This window comes from Lissotriton helveticus, chromosome 4_1 (assembly GCF_964261635.1).
Source record: "Lissotriton helveticus chromosome 4_1, aLisHel1.1, whole genome shotgun sequence".
In the NCBI taxonomy this organism is placed as follows: Eukaryota; Metazoa; Chordata; class Amphibia; order Caudata; family Salamandridae; genus Lissotriton; species Lissotriton helveticus.
Genome location: NC_136063.1, coordinates 2048905969 through 2048924782, shown reverse-complemented (window position 1 = coordinate 2048924782; position 18814 = coordinate 2048905969). Strand labels below are relative to the sequence as shown.

Genomic DNA, 18814 nt, shown 5'->3' with positions numbered 1-18814 from the left:
TACTTTAATATTTCACTATGCCAATTCAACACTAATCCTTATGGGTTCCAGAGTGTGTGCTCCTCACCAAAAAAGTGCTTCAAACCTCATCAGGGGTAGCAAGTTCTATATAAATACGAACATCTTACCCTCTTATATCCTGCCGCCACCCTTCTCTAGACAAATAACTTAATAACATATCCACCACTCAAATTACTTCATATTTCACTATACTAATTTTCAACACTAATTCTTTATGAGTTCCGGAGTAGCGTGCTACTCGCCAGAAAAGCACTTCAACACCCCTTCAGGGGTAACAAGCACTATATGAATGCAAACCTTTCTCCCTCTTCTATCCCTCCGCTATCCTTCTCACTCCAAATAACTGACTAATATACTCCACTCAAATTACTTTCATATTTCACCATACTAATTCACCACTAATCCTTTATGGGTTTCCGGAGTAGCGTGCTACTACCCAAAACAAAAAGGCGCTTCAACACCCCATCAGGGGTAACAAGCTCTATATAAATACAAACCTTTTTTTCTCTACAAACCTTTTTTTTCTCTTCTATCCTTCTGAATCCAAATAACTGACTAACCTATCCACCACTTTAATTACTTTCATATTTCACTATACTAATTCAACATTGATCCTTTGAGTCCCGGAGTAGCGTGCTACTCGCCGAAAAAGTGCTTCGATGCCTTGTCAGGGGTAGTAAGAGCTATATAAATACAATTACAATACAATACAATATGCCTGAAAAAAAAGGCTGCCCCTAAACATTAAAGTGATGCGGGTCCTCTGTTGCTTGTGTTCCGGTTCAGGAAGGACCTGGCTTGGCAGTTTGTGCTGGACTGATGAAACTGGGTTTAGACTGATTGCATATAGCTGGGTCCAAACTGAGGTGGCATGGTGGGCAAAAATGATGATGGATTGGGATGTGGACCAAGTGATACCCAGTGTCTGAGATTAATTTAGGCATTCCATCCATTACAGTTTTGTGTACTTATTGTACCACCTAAACATGGCCACCATATGCTTGCAATAAAAGCTTGACATTTTTAAAACCTTCACTTTATCATTATTGGTGAAGGCGACCGGAATAAAAGACCTAAAGGAGTACTCAAATCTCAGGCAGATACAATATCACTTGCACACTTTAGAACAGCAACTTTAAAAAGGAGATGGAAGATAAATCCTCATCTACCTAGACACCTCAAGTACAAGTTAAATGGTGATTATTTAAAAATAAATTGCATGTTAAACCAGTTTTGCCTCTTATGAAAAAAAACATTTTTTTAAGGGGAATTTGAACAAAGCAGGCTATTTGTAGTTCCACAAAGTGAAGGGAGCCAATGGTAAAATGGGCTCACCCATTACCCATGATGTGATGGGCAGAAGCAAAATGTGAGTGACTGTTCAACAGACCTACAGATGGAGGTTTCTGTCCAAAAACCCCTGTACATATGTCAAATATGTATGAATTGTTTCGGGAAAATCAATAGTCTGGCGAGACAGCTAAAGGTGTCTCAAAGGCCAGACTTAAATAGGGAATCCGGAGTAACATAACCTAATGTGTACTTGTAAAGTGCACATTCATTCTTAAGATTATCTTGATGCTGAAATCACAGATCGTTGACACCCAACTGAATAGTTCTCGCTTTGTCAACCTTGAAAGGATGAAAAGCTGAGGCAATCACCATGGGGGTTGAACCTGGACCCTGAAATCAAATACAGATCCCCTGGAGTGAATAAATTAGTCCACTTAGCCATGGGACTACAACTGCATAAGAGGTTCTGAATTTTCAATGAAAATGTTGAAACATCAATAGAAAACAGTGGGATTCAAACTTCAACGCCATTTGATGTAACGCAGTAAAGTGTGCCCTAGGATCCCTCTTTAGTCCACTAGCAATGCAGTGAGGTTGGATAGATTCGGCAGGATCATCCAATCGGTCCTTGGTGGACAAAAAATTTGAAGTCGCTACTTTATCAACTACTGAATCTCTCCTTCCTGGATTCTCCGAAACGTTCAGAAACTTCATGGGTAGCAGTACATGGATTTCAGTGGGAGTAGTCTCCTCAATCACTATCCAGGGACCGCAACCAAACATTCAGTTCGAACAGGTTCTGCTGGCTTTCTCCAAGCTAGTGCAGCACACGGTTCCTTGCACCCTAGTTGTTCTTCCTAGTCCTTGGAAGACTTTAGGCACAGTAACGTATCGCCTGGGTTATTCTTGAGTTCTTATATGCAAGAAGCTAGCTTTCCTAGCCATTGTAGGTGTCCTTTAGAGTCAAATATACAGGTGAGAAGAGGCACATTCCTAAGTCCTCTCTTGGGCAGAGAACAATTATCTCCAATAGCTGTCTTACTGGATCCAAACAAGCAGCAGTCTGTCGTTAGGAAGTGGGTACCACAAGTTTAGGAATAATACTGCTTGTATTATTATTGACCTACATTGGCTCAGGGTTGAAAACCGCATCAGGTTCAAAGCCCTGAGCTACATGTTTAGGATCAAATCCGGCACCGCACCAAAATATCTACAATCCCCTTATATCCCGGGAAGAGTACTGCGCTCCCAGACCGCAGCTAACTTTTCGACCCCGAGATTTAAATTAGCGAGAATGGGAGGTAGATCCTTTTCTGTCCTAGGGCCCTCTCTGTGGAACAAACTCCCCCCCCACATTCGTAAGGAAGATAATTACGCCAGATTCAGAAAGAACATAAAGACCTGGCTCTTCCAGAAATAAGTAGAATACTTTTATCCTTTGCTACTGTTCATCGACGAGTCAACGGCGCCGGGAAACCCTTTTTGGGTAGCTGTGCGCCATACAAATGTAATAAATAAATAAATATTATGATACTCTCAACCTATCTAAGCAGAGTTCTCCAGTATTATGTTTTTAAATGATTCACATGCTTGAATCTTTCCTGATGGTGAGGTGGGAGTCCCATGATAGTAACATTAAGTAGTGTAAACCAAAATATTGTACATCAAAGCTTAAACAAGAGACATTGGTAACCATTCACATCCTTTTAATAAAAACACCATACCTCCAATTTCTTATCGCTTGCCGCATGAAGGGAGTCTTCGGGAACTCTGCTCAGTTTCTTCAGTGTGACAACTAATTTTCTACATCTTTGACTGTACTCCCAACTTCTAGAAGGTAACACCCTGCCTGTTAAAGCAGCACAGAAAACATGTCAGTACAATCTAAAAGGTCTTTTTTGAGACCCTGCAAATCCTTAATTAAACTTCGGCTATTCTCTGAGGACCCACATAAGGAGTGCAAGTAATGTTATACATTTTCTGTCAAACACTTAAGGACATGGAGCCAAGGCTTCTTATGTGTCTGCATAAAAAGATGTCAATGGAAACTCCAGTTTCTGGAGATGAAGGAGAAGGAAACGCCCTGTCCTCTCTTCTCAAAAGGACTCACAAGAGAAACAAGAGGAAAAAGATTGTTCCAGGAAACCAGTTAAAATGGTTTGATTCTCAAAAGCAAAGACAGTAAGCAGAGTGAAAGGTGTCCATCTTCATAAGCTGACAAAATTACAGGGAAGAGATTCTTCACCCCCTGTCTTTGTGAAGAAACCCCAAATCCGATCTCAGCTTAACTCCATTGGTGAGGGAATCTATTTCCTCAGATAGGAAGTCTTTTACGGATCCAAAGTTGCTGAAGCACACATGCATGAAGAAAGTCTACAAACCATTGTTGATTGATTGATTGATTTAAAAATTATATAGCGCTTACTGTCACCCCACGGGTATCCTGGCGCTTTCGACTAAAAACTGAATCACGATTAAAAAAAGGTCACATCAGCCCTTACCTAAATAGAAGATTCCTACTAGGCTATGGGGAAGAGCCAGGTTTTCAGGTTCCTGCGAAATTCCAGCAGGGCGCTAATCTGTCTAAGGCTCTGGGGAAGTCCGTTCCACAGCTGAGCGCCAACTACACTAAATGCTCTACCTCCTAGCTTGGCCCGTTTGAACCTAGGCACCGTGAGTAGTGGGGCACTAGATGATTGCAGCTGCCTGGGGAGTTGATACCTAGAGAACCTTTCCTGCATAGGGACTGGCCCTAACTCATGTATCGCTTTAAAAACCAGGCACAGGGACTTGAAGCGAATACGTTCCGTCACCAGTAGCCAGTGCAGCTCCCTCAGTGCCATTGTTGTCGAGGAGCGACGTTGCCACCCAAGAGCAAGTTTAGCTGCCGCAGACTGGATTCTTTGGAGCCCTTGTAGAATATATAACGGGGCCCCTAGATACAACGAATTGCAGTAATCCAGCCTGCTACCCACTATGCTACTAACTACCAGTGGGCGAGCCTCTTTAGGCAGCAAGGGCAGAATCTTACGCAGCAAGCGTAGCAACGCAAAGCGGTGCTCATCTTATTGACTCAGCTATCGACATCAGGATTGACAAAAATGTCGATAACAAGCACATCAAGTACATTACAACCATTGACTGTGACATCTGAACCAGATTCTTTCTTTAAACATTATCACATCGTTGTCGTACCTTTCTACGAGATCAGTAACCATTCCTATCAGACCAGACATCTTCAAAATCCCACCTTTAAATTGGGAGGTTCTGATGTTGATGCAGCATGCAGCCCTTTTCAGTTGCATGTTAAATACCAGGATGTAGACGATGATGATGGCACCAGATATCTAGAAGGGAATTGTTTTCTTTAAAGATAGGCCTGAGGCAAGGCGTAAATCTAATGAAGCCTTTCAAGAGCAGTATGCTTAAGTGGGCCCACATTAGCAATATACTTATCAAGAGCCTAAGATGCAGGTTCCAATTTTTCCTGTTATAGATCTTCAGCAAATGCCCAATGATTAATATAAGAGATTCCCTCAATCAGATAATCTGCCTCTACTGATGCAACCAAAATCATCTCCTCAAAGGACTTCTCCACTCTCGTCTTGTCTGCTGCATCGGGGGCAAAGTCTAATTGCACAGCCAATACAATATCCCTTAGTGCAGGACGTTGGAGTGTCTCCCCATCCAGGATGACTGTGGAAGATGACGTGGAGCCAGAAGATGGAGGGATAGGAGAAGAGTGGGATTAGTACCACTCTTGGTTCCCCCAGAACTACCAGCTGGTAGTTCTTCTTTGGGCGAAATAGGAGGCTTCCACATGCTCTCTGAAAGAAGTTAGATCTTCCGGTACCAGTAAAACAAACTGACTGATTACTCTACTAATTGAAGTAGACCTCAAGAAAGTCTGTAAAGGCTATTTCTATTGTGGGTTACAAATGGGAGGAAGGATTGAAATTGATGGAAAAACCCTGCTACAGTGGTGGCAGTGGTACTTGTGCTATGTAGACTAACTGTGAAATAAAAAGACAAAATGCCTAGGAATACTTACTACATTGTATCCACTTGGAGTAAACATTTCATTTTCATATTGGGAGTAACAGCAAGAAGCTTAGAGATTATACAGAAAGGTAGGTAATAAAGGTTTATTGCATAATGGTTGGCAATTGTTTCAGCTGATAACATAAATTCTAGCGCCTTCTTCAGGACACAATGAGTAATCATGCACTGACAAAGTCTAATAACAAATCCAAGACTTTTATCCATTCCGGCCAGTGAAGGCTGAAAGCATTCCCAAAAGTGTTCGAGGAGGATATTCTTCAGAATAAGATTAACATTTTAAAGGGTAACAAATGTAACGACGAACCAAGTATCCATTGTAGTCCATGTCTATTCCAAAAACTCCTAGATGTTATTACAACTATAGTGTCATTCCACACTTTTAATGCAAATGAAATGCCAATCCAGGTCTTATTCTGTAGCAAGTCAGATTTCACTATATATCCTTGGAAGCCGTGCGTTTATGTACCCATGCATTTCGGGCTAATGAGCCCTTCATCAGGGGTCTGAAATATAAGTGAAGCTCATCAGTTGACGAAAATAATCATGAATATACCTGTAAACAGTTTTACTTGGCGCCTTACAACAGATAACATATATTAAGTTGTATCAGCGCCTTTGCTGCATCAGGCTCCCCTGCTGCATCAGGCTCCCAGAGGCTGCTGTTGCTGCGGAGTCCATGCAGGCCCCCCACTCGAAAATAATAATGAAAGAAGCACATTTGCAACATTCTTTTCTTGTGTTTGAATTAATAGCCTATAAAGTTGGTCTACCTAAAATAAGAATCTAGGCCACATTTCCTGCATATAACTGACTTGCCTCTTTGGTCACTTAAAGCAAGGTCATTGGGCCCAGATAGGATGGCTTTTCAGTTCATGTTTAAAAACTCCTACTTTTTGGAAATACTTTGCAAATAAACTGATATGCTAAGGTCAAATGCTTCTGCTTGTTAGAGAAATACTCTTTCTTGAATCCCAAAGGCAACTTATTATAATCTAACGTAATGTTTGTTGCGCGATTTAGATGGCAAATGTTTTCAGGGCTCGGCTCGTACAGTGGCTCTTAGAGCCAGAGCCAATCCTTGGATCAGCTCTCCCTGTTAATTAGTTGGCTCGCCAATCTCTATTCACTGCCTGCTCTGCATTGGACTTCAGAAAGTTGTTCATTTGTTCTTAGTCCCCTTCTATGGCACAGAGCGTCCACTCCTCAGTCTGTTTCATGAGTCAAGTGTGCTGCCAGCAAAAAGAGAAATCAGACTTGTCACAAGCTTTAAGTGGATGAAAAAGTGGGGAGGCTTTAGATGGTATAAAAAAGTGGGGAGTCTCTAAAAGGGGCGCAGCCACAAGAGTAAATAATACATGTCATGACAAAGTGTATTGACATTACAAAACTGTCTCAAGACATTATTAAATGAAGCTGTATGTGTGAACTGCACCTGTTTTTGCTATTGTTATTAACAATGGTTTGGAGAGGTAATTGCTACAGATTTACATAGCTGAGCGTTTCACTCACATGCATCATTGGTTTCTTGGTGCACATAGACTTGTCTGCAGAACACATAGATCTTACACTGCCGCACACAGTGGAAATTGATTGGAGGGAACATTGCTTGTAATTCCCTATTATATGATGTCAGGGGTATTCCGGGCCTTTAAGTTGGAGTGTCCCCCAGGGACTGCAGCACTTGTTGTACCACCCTGAGTGGGACAAGGTAAAACATGGCTCCCAGTCTACCACTACAGACTGGAAGGGCAATTTTAAACTTCTAACTCAACTTTGCATTTAAGGTAATGGCAGAGCACAAACCTCCCTTTTGCATATATGTAAGTCACCCCTAACGAGCCCTAAGGCATGGTGCTGTATGTTAAAGTGGAACATGTACTTTTACACGTTCAAGCAGTAAAAACCCTAAATTGTCATTTTTACTGTCGAAAGGTTAGTAGCCCGATTAGCAAGTCAGAGTTACAGGCTGACGCCTCAGTCCTGCTAACGTCTGAATGGGACTATTAAAGTAGGTAGTGTAATGTATCAAATGAATCAGTGCAATAAATCAGATTTAATGGTTAAATTAAATGTGTCACTGGTGGGCAAAGTGCACTTAAGAAGTTGCTACTTTAGTTGCCCAAGGTTTCCGGTGCCTGTTTACTGTTGTACTCTGGATCTGTCCTGCAGACAGCCGTCTGCTCTCCTGGGAAGATGTGCTAACTCCCAGAAAAGACAAAAGGAGATGCCTGCCATTGGAGGAGGTGTTACCTCCACCAGGCAGGAAACCACATGTGTTGGCCCAAAAGCCGAGCTTCAAAGATGAAGCCGTCTTTGAAGAACAAATGGGGAATGCTTGGGAGAGGGGCTGCTCTATTGTTCAGACAGACCGGCTGGCACTAGGGACAGAGACAGGGAAGACAGTTGTCAAACCGGTTTTTCAGGGCCATGTAGATCCCTTGGTAGACACACCAGTGTTTTGGCCTAGGGAGCTCTGGATGCCGACAGAGGTTCTGTCATCTATGTTATGGGCAGACTGGTGCATACTGGGATAGCCAGATGCCACACTTCCCAGGAAGTGGTCATCAGCAAGAGGGAACCAAGTAGCTCATTGGCTACCACCCATGCCCTAACTTGAGGGCATTTTCTGTACATAAATAGGGTATCCCTGGCACCCGGAATTCTGATTTCGACTGAACTGGAAGGACCAAAGAAGGAATCCTCTGCTGCACAGTGGAACCAGTAATGAGAAGCTGCATCAGCATGGACTGAACCTGGTGGCTAGCAAAGGAGAGGGACTGTGCCTACAGTGTCCTGCTCAAGGAAAAGCTGTCTCCAGAGCCCAGCCAAACCCAAGAGTCTAAGGATCAGTGAGCTGACCTGTTCACAGCACAAGCACACAACAGCTGAGAAGCCTGCTGGGGCAAGCTGGTACCCCAAACTCTTCAACCCGCAGCCAACTGCCGCCATGCAGCACCAGGGCCTGGTGCGCAAAGTTGCACCAAATTCGCTGAGGCCTGGCGTGTTGGGGTGCAGCTAGAACCCCAAGACCAGTTATCAAGCCAGGAAGGTTTGGCCTGTGACCGCGATATTGGCTGACTGGTAGTTTAGTGGTGTCCGAGCTTCTGCCAACACCAAGAGTACTTTGGGGGGGACATCGAACCTGTGACCAGGACCGCCTCACCCTCTTTGTGGACCAAGGAGTAGTCGCATCAAGACCCCTGTCAACCTCATTGCATCCACAGCATCTTTTGAGCATCAGGACCACTTCCATAGGAAAACTCTCAACAGATAAACGTGCCTGGAACTGACTGAGGACTGCATCACCTACTGAGGTAGTTGTTTCTGAGGACCTTGCTACTTACTGGAGTTTCATCGCCTAAAGTGACTCAAAGTCACTGTATTCCAACTAGCCCAGACTTTGCAGTGATAACGTTTCTGTCAAATCGGTGAATTTGTCAATGCTTGTTCAAAGTTGAGTGAAATAATGCAATTTACTATACCTAGTAAATTCTATCCCTCCAGAAGCCTCTACTGGATCGTTTTATTGTGGTGTATAAAAATACATTAAAAAGAAGTAGCTTTTGAAACCAACGTTTCAAAAATATACAGTTTAACATATTAAACTGGGCGTATCTCACACTAGCGCGGCTCAAGCGATTTTATCCCGAAACACAATTTGAATGCCCACGATGCCACCCGCCCAGCGCCACATTTGTGCATATGCTCTGGACATGCCGCGGACTGCAGGCATACTGGTCAAAAATACACACCACGATACGAACAACCACTGGCTTGGTAGGCCTCGACACATGGGAGGCTTGCGCCCTGGGCATATTCAAGCGTCCGAAAAAGAAACGAAATTTGAAGTGTTAACCCTACTCCTAGCAAAACGAAGCAGCACATTACATTGGCGTTTGCCTACAGGTCCTTCGGTAGAAGCATGGAGGGGGGCGGTTATAAAATGGGGCGCTGCAGAAGAAGACTCGATCAGTTTAGAGGAGGCACGAGAAATACGTCTCCACCCCATTTCCATGGAATGGACAGCGCAGCTCCACAGCTTTAAACAGGCATACACAACACCTACGGAATCCCTGGCGGCCAACCTGCCGATGTCATGCCCCACAATGCCCCGCACCCGGCACACAACCGCCTGCGGGAATTCCCCTCCCCGCCCCTTCACAACACAAGGCCGCCGAAAACAACGCGTTTCTACAAACCCTAAAACCCATCCCTAGCGCCACTTTGCAAGTTGCACCCTCAGTTGGTTTGTTGAAAACAACAGTCAAAGACAATCCAAACCAGCAGCAGAGATACACTAGCTAACAGGGCTCAAGTCCTAAAAAAAGAAGTGGGGGGACACTCCAATTTAGGTGGGGTCACAGGAAGTGACATCACGGCAGGAAGTGACATCACAACAGGAAGTGCCATTACAACAGGAAGTGACATCACAACAGGAAGTGACATCACGTGGGAGGCAGATCTATCATTTGCACATATTGCAAGATTTAACAATTGAAGCTGCTCAGTACTTAAACCTGTGACTTAAGGTCCCTGTGTGGGGGAATTAACAGCCTAAATATGGATGAAGTTTGGCATACAACTACATTAGTCAAGCCATTAAGTGCTGTAAGTGAGACATACTAAAACATGGCACAATGAACAAAAGCAGAGTTTGTGCATTGAAAAACCCCCAAAGAAAACCACATGCTAGAAACCACAATAGTGATTATCAAAACTATCAAATGTATTACGCTACCTAGAACACCACATTTAAATAGGCTTCTGACACAACTCCAGCAATGCGCCACTTTTCGCACTGACAGATACGTCAGTTATACTGACGTATCCGTCCTTCCTTGCGACATGATGCGTCATATTGTAAATATGACGCATCATTGGTGTCACAAGGAGAGTGCACTGAAAAGTGGTGCATCGCTGCTTTCACGCAGCGATGCGCCACTTCTCGTAAATGAGGCCCAAAGTGATTTGCCCAGAATCACAGGATGTTGAAATAATGCCCGGACTCCAACTTAGTTCCTGAGTTCCAAAGTTGGAATCTCTGGTCAAGGTAGCCTCCCAACTAGGCCTGTGGAAACACACCAGTGCCTCCTCCCCCCACACACCTTACACTCAGTGCAGAAAGACACAGCCTAAGATGACAACACCTGGCCCCTAGCAAAGCCCTTGAATAATCTCTCCCTCCCTGTCCACCAACGCCTGAGTATGATGTGATGGCCCAGTGGGGGAGAGACCAGGGGAAAGACAGTGCTTTTGGGCTGGGTCGAACCGAAGGTGGTGATGTGAAAATGACCCTACAGCCAGAGCCACAACTGGCCCCCAGGCAGGCTACTTCCCACTCACCCCCTCCCCAGCCCACTACAGCCTCAGGGATATGTTATGTTATGTTATGTTAAACTTATTTATTAGGCGCACAGATGATCCAGCGAAGGAGCGTCCTGGCGCCCGCCAAGGTAGCAACACAACACAACAGAACAGAAAAAGTCCAAGGGAAACTAAGGAAATAAAAAGGTTTTTACAGCCCGCCGAAAGGAGAGCAGATCCCCAAGGGCGCGAATCTCGAAGGGAAGGGAATTCCATAACACAGCGGCACGCACTTGAAAGGAGCGGCCGCCGGCACGGCAGCGCTTAAACCGGGGGACAACAGCGAGTTCCAGGTCAGAGGATCTTAGAGCACGGCCTGGGATATAACGGGACAAAAGGTTGGAAAGAATCAAGGCAGGTGATCCCTTGATGATCTTATAGGCAACACAAAGGACCTTAAACTGGATCCTTCGGGCGATCGGCAGCCAGTGCAACATGCGCAAAGTACTGGTAGTAGAGCAGAATCTAGGCAGGCCCACGACAGCTCTCGCCGCTGCGTTCTGAACACGCTGCAGGCGGGTGATTTCAGCCTGATTTAGGCCCAATAATAGGGCGTTGGCATAATCGAGCTGTGACATCACAGTTGCCTGGATCACGAGTTGCCTGGTATTCGCATCAAAAAATTTTAGTACGGGTCGTAATCCCCGCAAGATGCCAAAGCAACAGGCCGCCGTGCGTTTAGTGTGGCATTCGAAAGAAAGGGATGGATTGAGCCAGACCCCAAGATTTTTTCGCTCAACGACCGGGATAGGTGTAGGGCCCAGGTCCGATGGCCACCACCTGTCACCCCAGAGTTCCGTGTGCTTGCCAAAGATCATAACCTCCGTCTTACTTGCGTTCAGCTGGAGACAGTTGGAAGTCATCCAGCTGGCGACCGCCCGAAGTCCGTTCTGGAATCTGGGGGCATCCACATCCGCATCCCCGCTGATTGTAACCGCTAGCTGGGTGTCATCGGCATAGGACACCATGGTCATACCCCAATACCTGACAACCTCAGCCAGCGGTCTCACATATAGAATAAATAATGTGGGACTCAGCGCGGAGCCTTGGGGGACCCCCAGTTCCAGAGGATGGAATTTGGACTGATAGGGCGGGACGGCCACGCAAAAAGAACGGTTGGCAAGAAAAGATCGGAACCACTGGAGCGCAAGACCAGTGACACCCGCTTCCTCCAAGCGCCGCAGAAGGATCGGGTGGGCCACGGTGTCAAAGGCGGCGCTCAGGTCTAATAGCACCAGCGCCGCCGTTTGGCCCGCGTCGAGCACGGAGCGCAAATGCTCCACCATATAGAGCAGAGCCGTCTCCGTGCTGTGCCCTGCCCGAAAATCATTCTGCGTCCTGTCCAAGATGTTAGCCTGTAGAAGGTGATCAGAGAGGACAGAGTTGACATGCGCCTCCGCAACTTTAGCAGGCCACGGGAGAAGGGAGATTGGGCGGTAATTCTCAGGCCTGGCAGAAGTGGAAGGAAGCAAAGAACAAAGTTTCTGGGCCGGCCTCTGAGGTGGGGTGGATGGGGGCAGTGGCGGCTGAGGTGAAGATGAGCCATCGGCCGTTATCACCTGACACTGAACCCCCCAGTGAGGCTGCTTTATTCTTCGAGTCCCGTCTCTGTTTGACAGCCCAGCACGGGAGAAGGAACACTACTTTGTCGGTTTGAGAAAGGTCTATAGTCAAGTGAATTATAAAACAATGTGTATAATAACCACCATTAATGATTACGGTATTAGCTGTCGAAAATAAGTAAACTCGCCACCCAAACACTGCCAACACAATGTTTATTAAAATCCGATCTAAGATAGCCATTCTGAAGAAAGTAATCAATGCTGGTAATGTAAAAGTCTTTGGCACTGCAGCAGATTTAGCCTCAGACGATGAACTAAAACAACTATGTGTCTGTCTTGCCACATGAATACTTCCCTTAACATGCTCTGTACCGTTTGTTTTCCTATTTAGTCACAGTCTAGAACGTTTTTCTTTTAATTTGAATAATACTATCATAAAAGCCTTGATAGCGGTCATTGTGATATAGCCTTTAACTAACCCTAGGTGCAGGGGCGTGGTGATCAGCAAGCAGTCCGAGGCTGGTTTGGTCGGTGCACGCTGTGCGCTCTTTATCGCATTTTGAAGGACCAAATCCAGCGCAGGGTGGACGGCGTTTTGATAAGAAGGGGGGACTAAGTGGGGGGATGCCATCCACCCGCGTGGTACCCCGACTCGAGTCCTGCTAGCTAAACTCAAAACCCAAACACTATACTATCACTCCAGGGCAGTCTTGAACGCTTATGTTACATACGCTGGACACACAACACATCCGAACACTCAGACTACCTAATCGCACTACACGCTGGCAACATAATGTAACTAATAGTTGAATAATGCAACTGATGTTGTTTCTGTATACTGTCTGATCTTGAAAACTCAGTAAAAAGGTTTACAAAAAAAGAAACCAGGCCGTCTATTTTTATAAATTGGTGTTCGATTTCATTGGGGTCTTGTTGATTTCTTCTTCAATTGTTTTGGTGCTGTTTAAATGCTTTACACTTGCTCCTTTGTGTACGCCTTGCTGCTCAGAGCCACAGCCACCCAGGGTTGAGCAGAAGGAATGACAAACGAAACCCAAGGGTCCTAAACGGGTTGGTAAGTGTATTACAGGGTGAGGTTGCACAACCACACCATATGATACACCCCATTTCCTCACACTATCATGGCATCTGTTTCCTGGTGTAGTGGTCATCTTCCATAACTTTATTACATACAGAGTGTTGCGGGCTGTGATCTGCTCATGTGAAGCTGGGCTAACCTGACTGCTGTACGAGCCTATAAGATATATCTAAACCAAAGGATAGTTTTACTTTCTTAATGCCTTACTTTGTCGGATCTCTGTAGCCTGGAAAAAAGGAGGTGCTTAAAACTTTTTGAAAAATGATCGAGGAACACAAACAAATTTCTTGTGCAGAACTATAAAATAGACCGCTTTCTAGCAAATTTCCATGTTAAAACTGTGATGTAAAGTGTACCATTTTTTACCATTTCGCTCTACCGTAAAGTCGATATGTACTCACGGCAACATCTTTCCCTTGTGCTGTCACTGTTTTGTCTCATTTCTTATAAACCTATTCTGTCACCATTTCGCTCTGTAACTGCACATACACCAGAGTTGTTTTTCTACAGTGTTTACAGTGTTTTCTATTAAATGTTTTTGCTGCCAATACATATAAATCCTTGGGTGCTCTTTGTGCCTCTACTTAATTTTGGAAAAGGTGGTCAGAATCAGAATAGGCTAGTGGTCAGACAGCTGTCAGGGCAGCTAGTGAGGTGAGTGGGCAACCCTGCTTCGGCAGTCTAATCTATGTATCTGTGTCGTGTCATCTGGGATTGCGAGACAGCAGTGCGTGGTCAAGAGCTGGTGGATCACAAGAATTGCAACCTGATGAGCATCCAGTTCCTTTTTTTTCTTTTTCTGGAGTTTTTGTATGTTGATGTTAGTGCTTGGGACTCGGATTTCTTGTCTGCATTAAAATGGGCGATTATTTAGAGCTAATCTGCTATTGCCTAGACCCCTGATTTCCAAGAACATTCTGTCTTGTTGGATAACTGTTGATGGCTGAATTTTACTTGCTTATTTTAATGTATTCAATATTACACTGTACTTCCATAATGAATTTAGACTTTTCAGATAAACAATTCTAACAAGTGGAATTGCTTCCTATTGATCATAACCTGCATTAGCAATAAAATGCTGGATTTATTAGAAGTAAGTGCAATGTGAATAAAAGTTTTTTTTCTTTCTCGTATTTGTTCACCTTTGCGGGTACACAGAGCAGTATTATAGTTATTTATAACTTAGCATTTTATGAGTTCATTTTAACCTCTGATTCATATATTTTGTCTCCAAATGCAGCTGAAGATTGCCATGCAGATAAAGACAACTTCCTTGTACCCATAGTAGTGGGAGCAGTTTTGGGAGTATTAGTTGTTATTATAATTGTGGCGTATGTCATTGGCCATAAGAGACGCAACGCAGCTGGATATGAACATTTCTGAGACATGCACTGTACAATCGCCTACAAAGTATGAAGAATTAAAATCAAAAGCACAACTATTGTAGAGATGTGAAATTAACTTATGGACACATTTTTAATGCACTTTAGGCATGTATAAGCTGATTTATTGAAGGCAAATATTACATTGTGCAATCTTTAAGCAAGGTAAAAGTCAAGTCTTTTAATTGATGTAAAACGATTAGTGTCTTAAATCTACTGTTAAATGTGTAGCATATTTTGAGTTCTTGCAGCTCGTATTTCTATAAGTATTGTGAGAAAGCGTTTATGAACTGCCAGATATTCAAATTGATCTGAAATATTTTTTTAAATAAATAGTGTAACTATATAAGACATTTCATATTGTTTTTAAACTGCCTACTACTCAGCACATCAAAGTCAAATCTTGCAGTTGCAGTTATGTTGATCCTGTTCAAGCTGTTGTGCACCATGCCAACATTGTACTCAGTAAAAAGCCTATCTTATCTCTACTTCCTGTTCCAAGTACCTATGTGCACCCCATCCAAATACTCCTGGCTCAACCCACACAGCAAAATTAAATGCATTAAACACAAGCATCAAAGTGTAAGGTTCACAGTTCTAAAATGCATAAGCTTCATCATGAAATCCAAGCGGAACCTACAAGTATTCAGGTGGGGTGATGTATTAAAAACTAAACCTTCTACAAATCTAATTCCAAGTGCCTGCCTTCGTAATATTTGAGATTGCCACAATGCATACACTAAAGTCCAAAGAAGTCACAGTTAGACCTTCCCATATGTGAAAAAGGTTTAACACTAGGCTTTAACAACTAAGCCACTCAAGGGCAGATTGAAACACATAAGATCTCCATCGCCATAAGATTTTTACTGCATCGATTTTTTAAAGTGAGAATTCAGTGATACATTTTACATATGGTAATCCAGGATGTTTAATTATATATCCATTTCAATTTCTACCCTTTAAAAAATGAAATGCTAAATGAGCACTGAGTTACTAAATACGAATTTCTGTGGCATACAATCAATGGTATTAAATACTGGTTGAGTTGCATCTATGTCTGAAATAGGGGCATGTGACCATCCTCCTGCATTATCATATTAACCAAAGATGAAACCAAATATCTCATGTTATTCAAATAATATATCATTTATGCAGAAAAATAATAAATAGAATTTAAATAAACTTAGTATTGTTTGTGACCTTTCTTTGGAAATTTCTGATTCCATCAAGTGAGTAGGTAGAAACCTTTTTTTAAAATTATTATGACATTTGTAATTAACCTCAGGATATACCGGAGAAGCACAACTTTATTATTTTGATTTCTAATACAGAATTGCAAATCAGCTTTTTCAAAGGGTAATTTGAAATCACTAAGGTTTTCATTTCTCGCAGAGAATATATTCAATTTGTTGTTAATAATATCCTTCAAAGACGTTAGTCTTAATGGGATCCTGAAATGCCAGACGTTATCCCACAGGTGATGGACAGTACATAAACCAGACTACCTTGGAAAATGCTTCCTTTCTCTGTAATTCGCTGATGATAAATCTGGAAGTTCATTATCATGCAATATCTTCTCCAGAAAGTATCTCAATTTCTAATGGTAACTCTTGAATGGAACTCAATGCACGTTACTCATGATTCATTCACGGATCACATAACTGTCTTCTCAACGCTGAGGAGTAATTTTGAATTTCTTAATACCCCAAATGAGGAGCAGCTATTGACAGTTGAAGCTATCAGATCTCCATTTGAAAATCAATTTATTTTTATTTAACAGCTTTATGTAGATTTCTTGCCCCCACTGAGTCTAAAGAATGTCATCACGTATCTCGGTTTAGATGAAATAACAGTACAAAAAAGGATGATATTTAAGCAAATATAGGCAAAAGCATCAAAGAGTAAAGCACCATTATGGATTACTTGTCTAAATTCCTACTATGGTTGGCAGATGCTTCTTTTACCTTTATGCTGCTCATCGCTTAGTTATTGTATGTTTGTGCCTTCTTACCAATAGCCTTAACTTGGTGAGAACATTATATGGGCATCGTGGTTGGTGAGTACAAAAATGAAAATTCTTTACAAATAAATTACTTTCAGTTAGCTGACAATTATAGCAACTCTCCGGCCAGAAATGGCCACAATGTACTGAATAGGAGAAATTAAGAGAGCCTGCTTGAAACACAGAAGGAGATATTAAAATAATAGTGCCGAACTCTGCTACTTTTGTGAATGTGTAGTTTGGTACTTTTACCCTAGTTCTTGTGTTTTTTTAATCTCTCTAGGTGTTCTCTGTGAGAAGTTGGCATGGTATATGATGCCCACTATTCTAGTGGGCACCTTGCACCAGTCCAAACGACCCTTATTGATGGTAAGTTATAAATTCAACCTTATAGAAAGCTATCCTAGTGGTAGCTGTGGAGAGCAGCCTTCAGGTTAAGACTTGGAGACAAGTTAAGCAAGTTGTTTTACCAATTATAATCTCTTGAATGGTTAAATTAAAGCACAACACACAAGGTATATATCAAATATATATGTATTTATTCTAAACACAACCCCTCTGCACTCTTTATGAGGTCAGAGGTAAAAGTACAAAGCAAGGAACTTAATTAGCATATGATAAGTTGCACAGTATACGTTATGCCCTAGGGGCCTCACAAACCACATACTAAAATAGTGGTATAAGAACCACGAGTGAGTTAAAAGGCAGGCCTACGGCCTGTGGAATCGCTGGGGCTGCCTAGATCTACCAAAGGTTAGGATGTAGGAGGCCCACGGGAGACGCGTGCAGTGTCTAAACACAGCCGTGGGTTACCATTGACTTTCTATGGAGAACGAACAAGTTATAAAGTTACAGTTTAAGGGTACTTCTAGGTGAACTACGATGGAACCCTTTTAGACTAGGACACTTCGAGAGTCGAGACCAATGGGAGCACCGGAGTACTCGTGTTACCTCACCCAGGGAAGCCGGATGCATTGGTGCCTTTTGGTGTCGGGTTTCGGCGTCAATTCCAATGGAGAGCTGCGAAGAAGTGCTGCCGGCGACCAGAGGAAAAGTGTCCGGGTGGATCCAAGGGTAGATCGGAGATGTGAAGAACCTGAAAGCAGAGGAGACAGTCTGGGTCACTAGCTAGGGACCAGGATGGCAATAGGAAGATGCCAGCCGATGTCGGGTGATTTCAGGTGAGAAGGTGAAGCTTGTTTCTTCAGCCATGAGGACCAGGAGGCATCGACGACAACCAGGAGCTGGATTCAAGCTGTCCCACAAATGATCTAGTTGACTGCGCTATCGGTATCCGGATTGGACCCAACAAGCCTTAGCAAACGCAATCCACACAAGATGTCAAGATGGGCTTCGGTGCAGACCAGCAAGGTCTGTGGAACTACCCCTTTGGAGAGGAGTTGGAGCAAGCCTGGAGCAACCAGAAAAGCTGAAGAAAGTGAAGATTGGTCTTCGTGGGGGCTCACTAGCCAATGGACTAGGAACCGCAAAGACGCGTCAAGCTCAAATGCAAAAAGCGGGCCCACAGGACACTGTTGGACTGTGGGCCTCTAAGCTTCGGTGCAAAAGGTTCTCGGGGCTGGGGCATCAAGCACCCCAATGCACAACTTCGGGATACCTCGGGAAGTAGGTGCAGGTTGCAAAATGAAGGATGTCCAGGAGTTCCGGTCCCATGTCTCTCGTGTCCTCTACGGGTCTCAGCTTTGCTGGGAGCACAGGTCAGCATCAGATGTCTAGAAGTCCATGTCCTGTGTCACAGATTCTTCGGGATCCGGCGGGAGCCTCGAAAATGCAGACCGGCAAAGATGCAGTTGGTGCCTGTTTGAACAGGATGGTCACTCCTTGACCACCAGGGAGATTTCTTCCGTCTTCCAGTCGATATGGAATGTCGAAGGTCCAAGATAAATGTTGCAGAGTTTCATCCAGGGTAATCTAAAGTCCTAGGGACTGGGGTTCTATACTTAAAGTAAGTTTAGGGGTTGGACTAACTCTAAGGTCCCTCCGATGGGTGGACCTGGGGAGGGGGTGG

At 43.7% G+C, this 18814-nt stretch overlaps 1 protein-coding gene across 1 annotated transcript in view; it reads left to right on the top strand.

Moving 5' to 3' along the window:
* LOC144829518 (lysosome-associated membrane glycoprotein 2-like) overlaps nucleotides 1-15271 on the top strand; it is a 340950-nt gene extending 325679 nt beyond the window's left edge. The window contains exon 9 of the mRNA XM_078688735.1: nucleotides 14642-15271. Within this exon, the coding sequence (XP_078544861.1) occupies nucleotides 14642-14784 (143 nt within the window). The 3' untranslated portion in view covers nucleotides 14785-15271. The remainder of the gene's footprint in view (nucleotides 1-14641) is intronic.
* Nucleotides 15272-18814: the final 3543 nt, after the last annotated feature.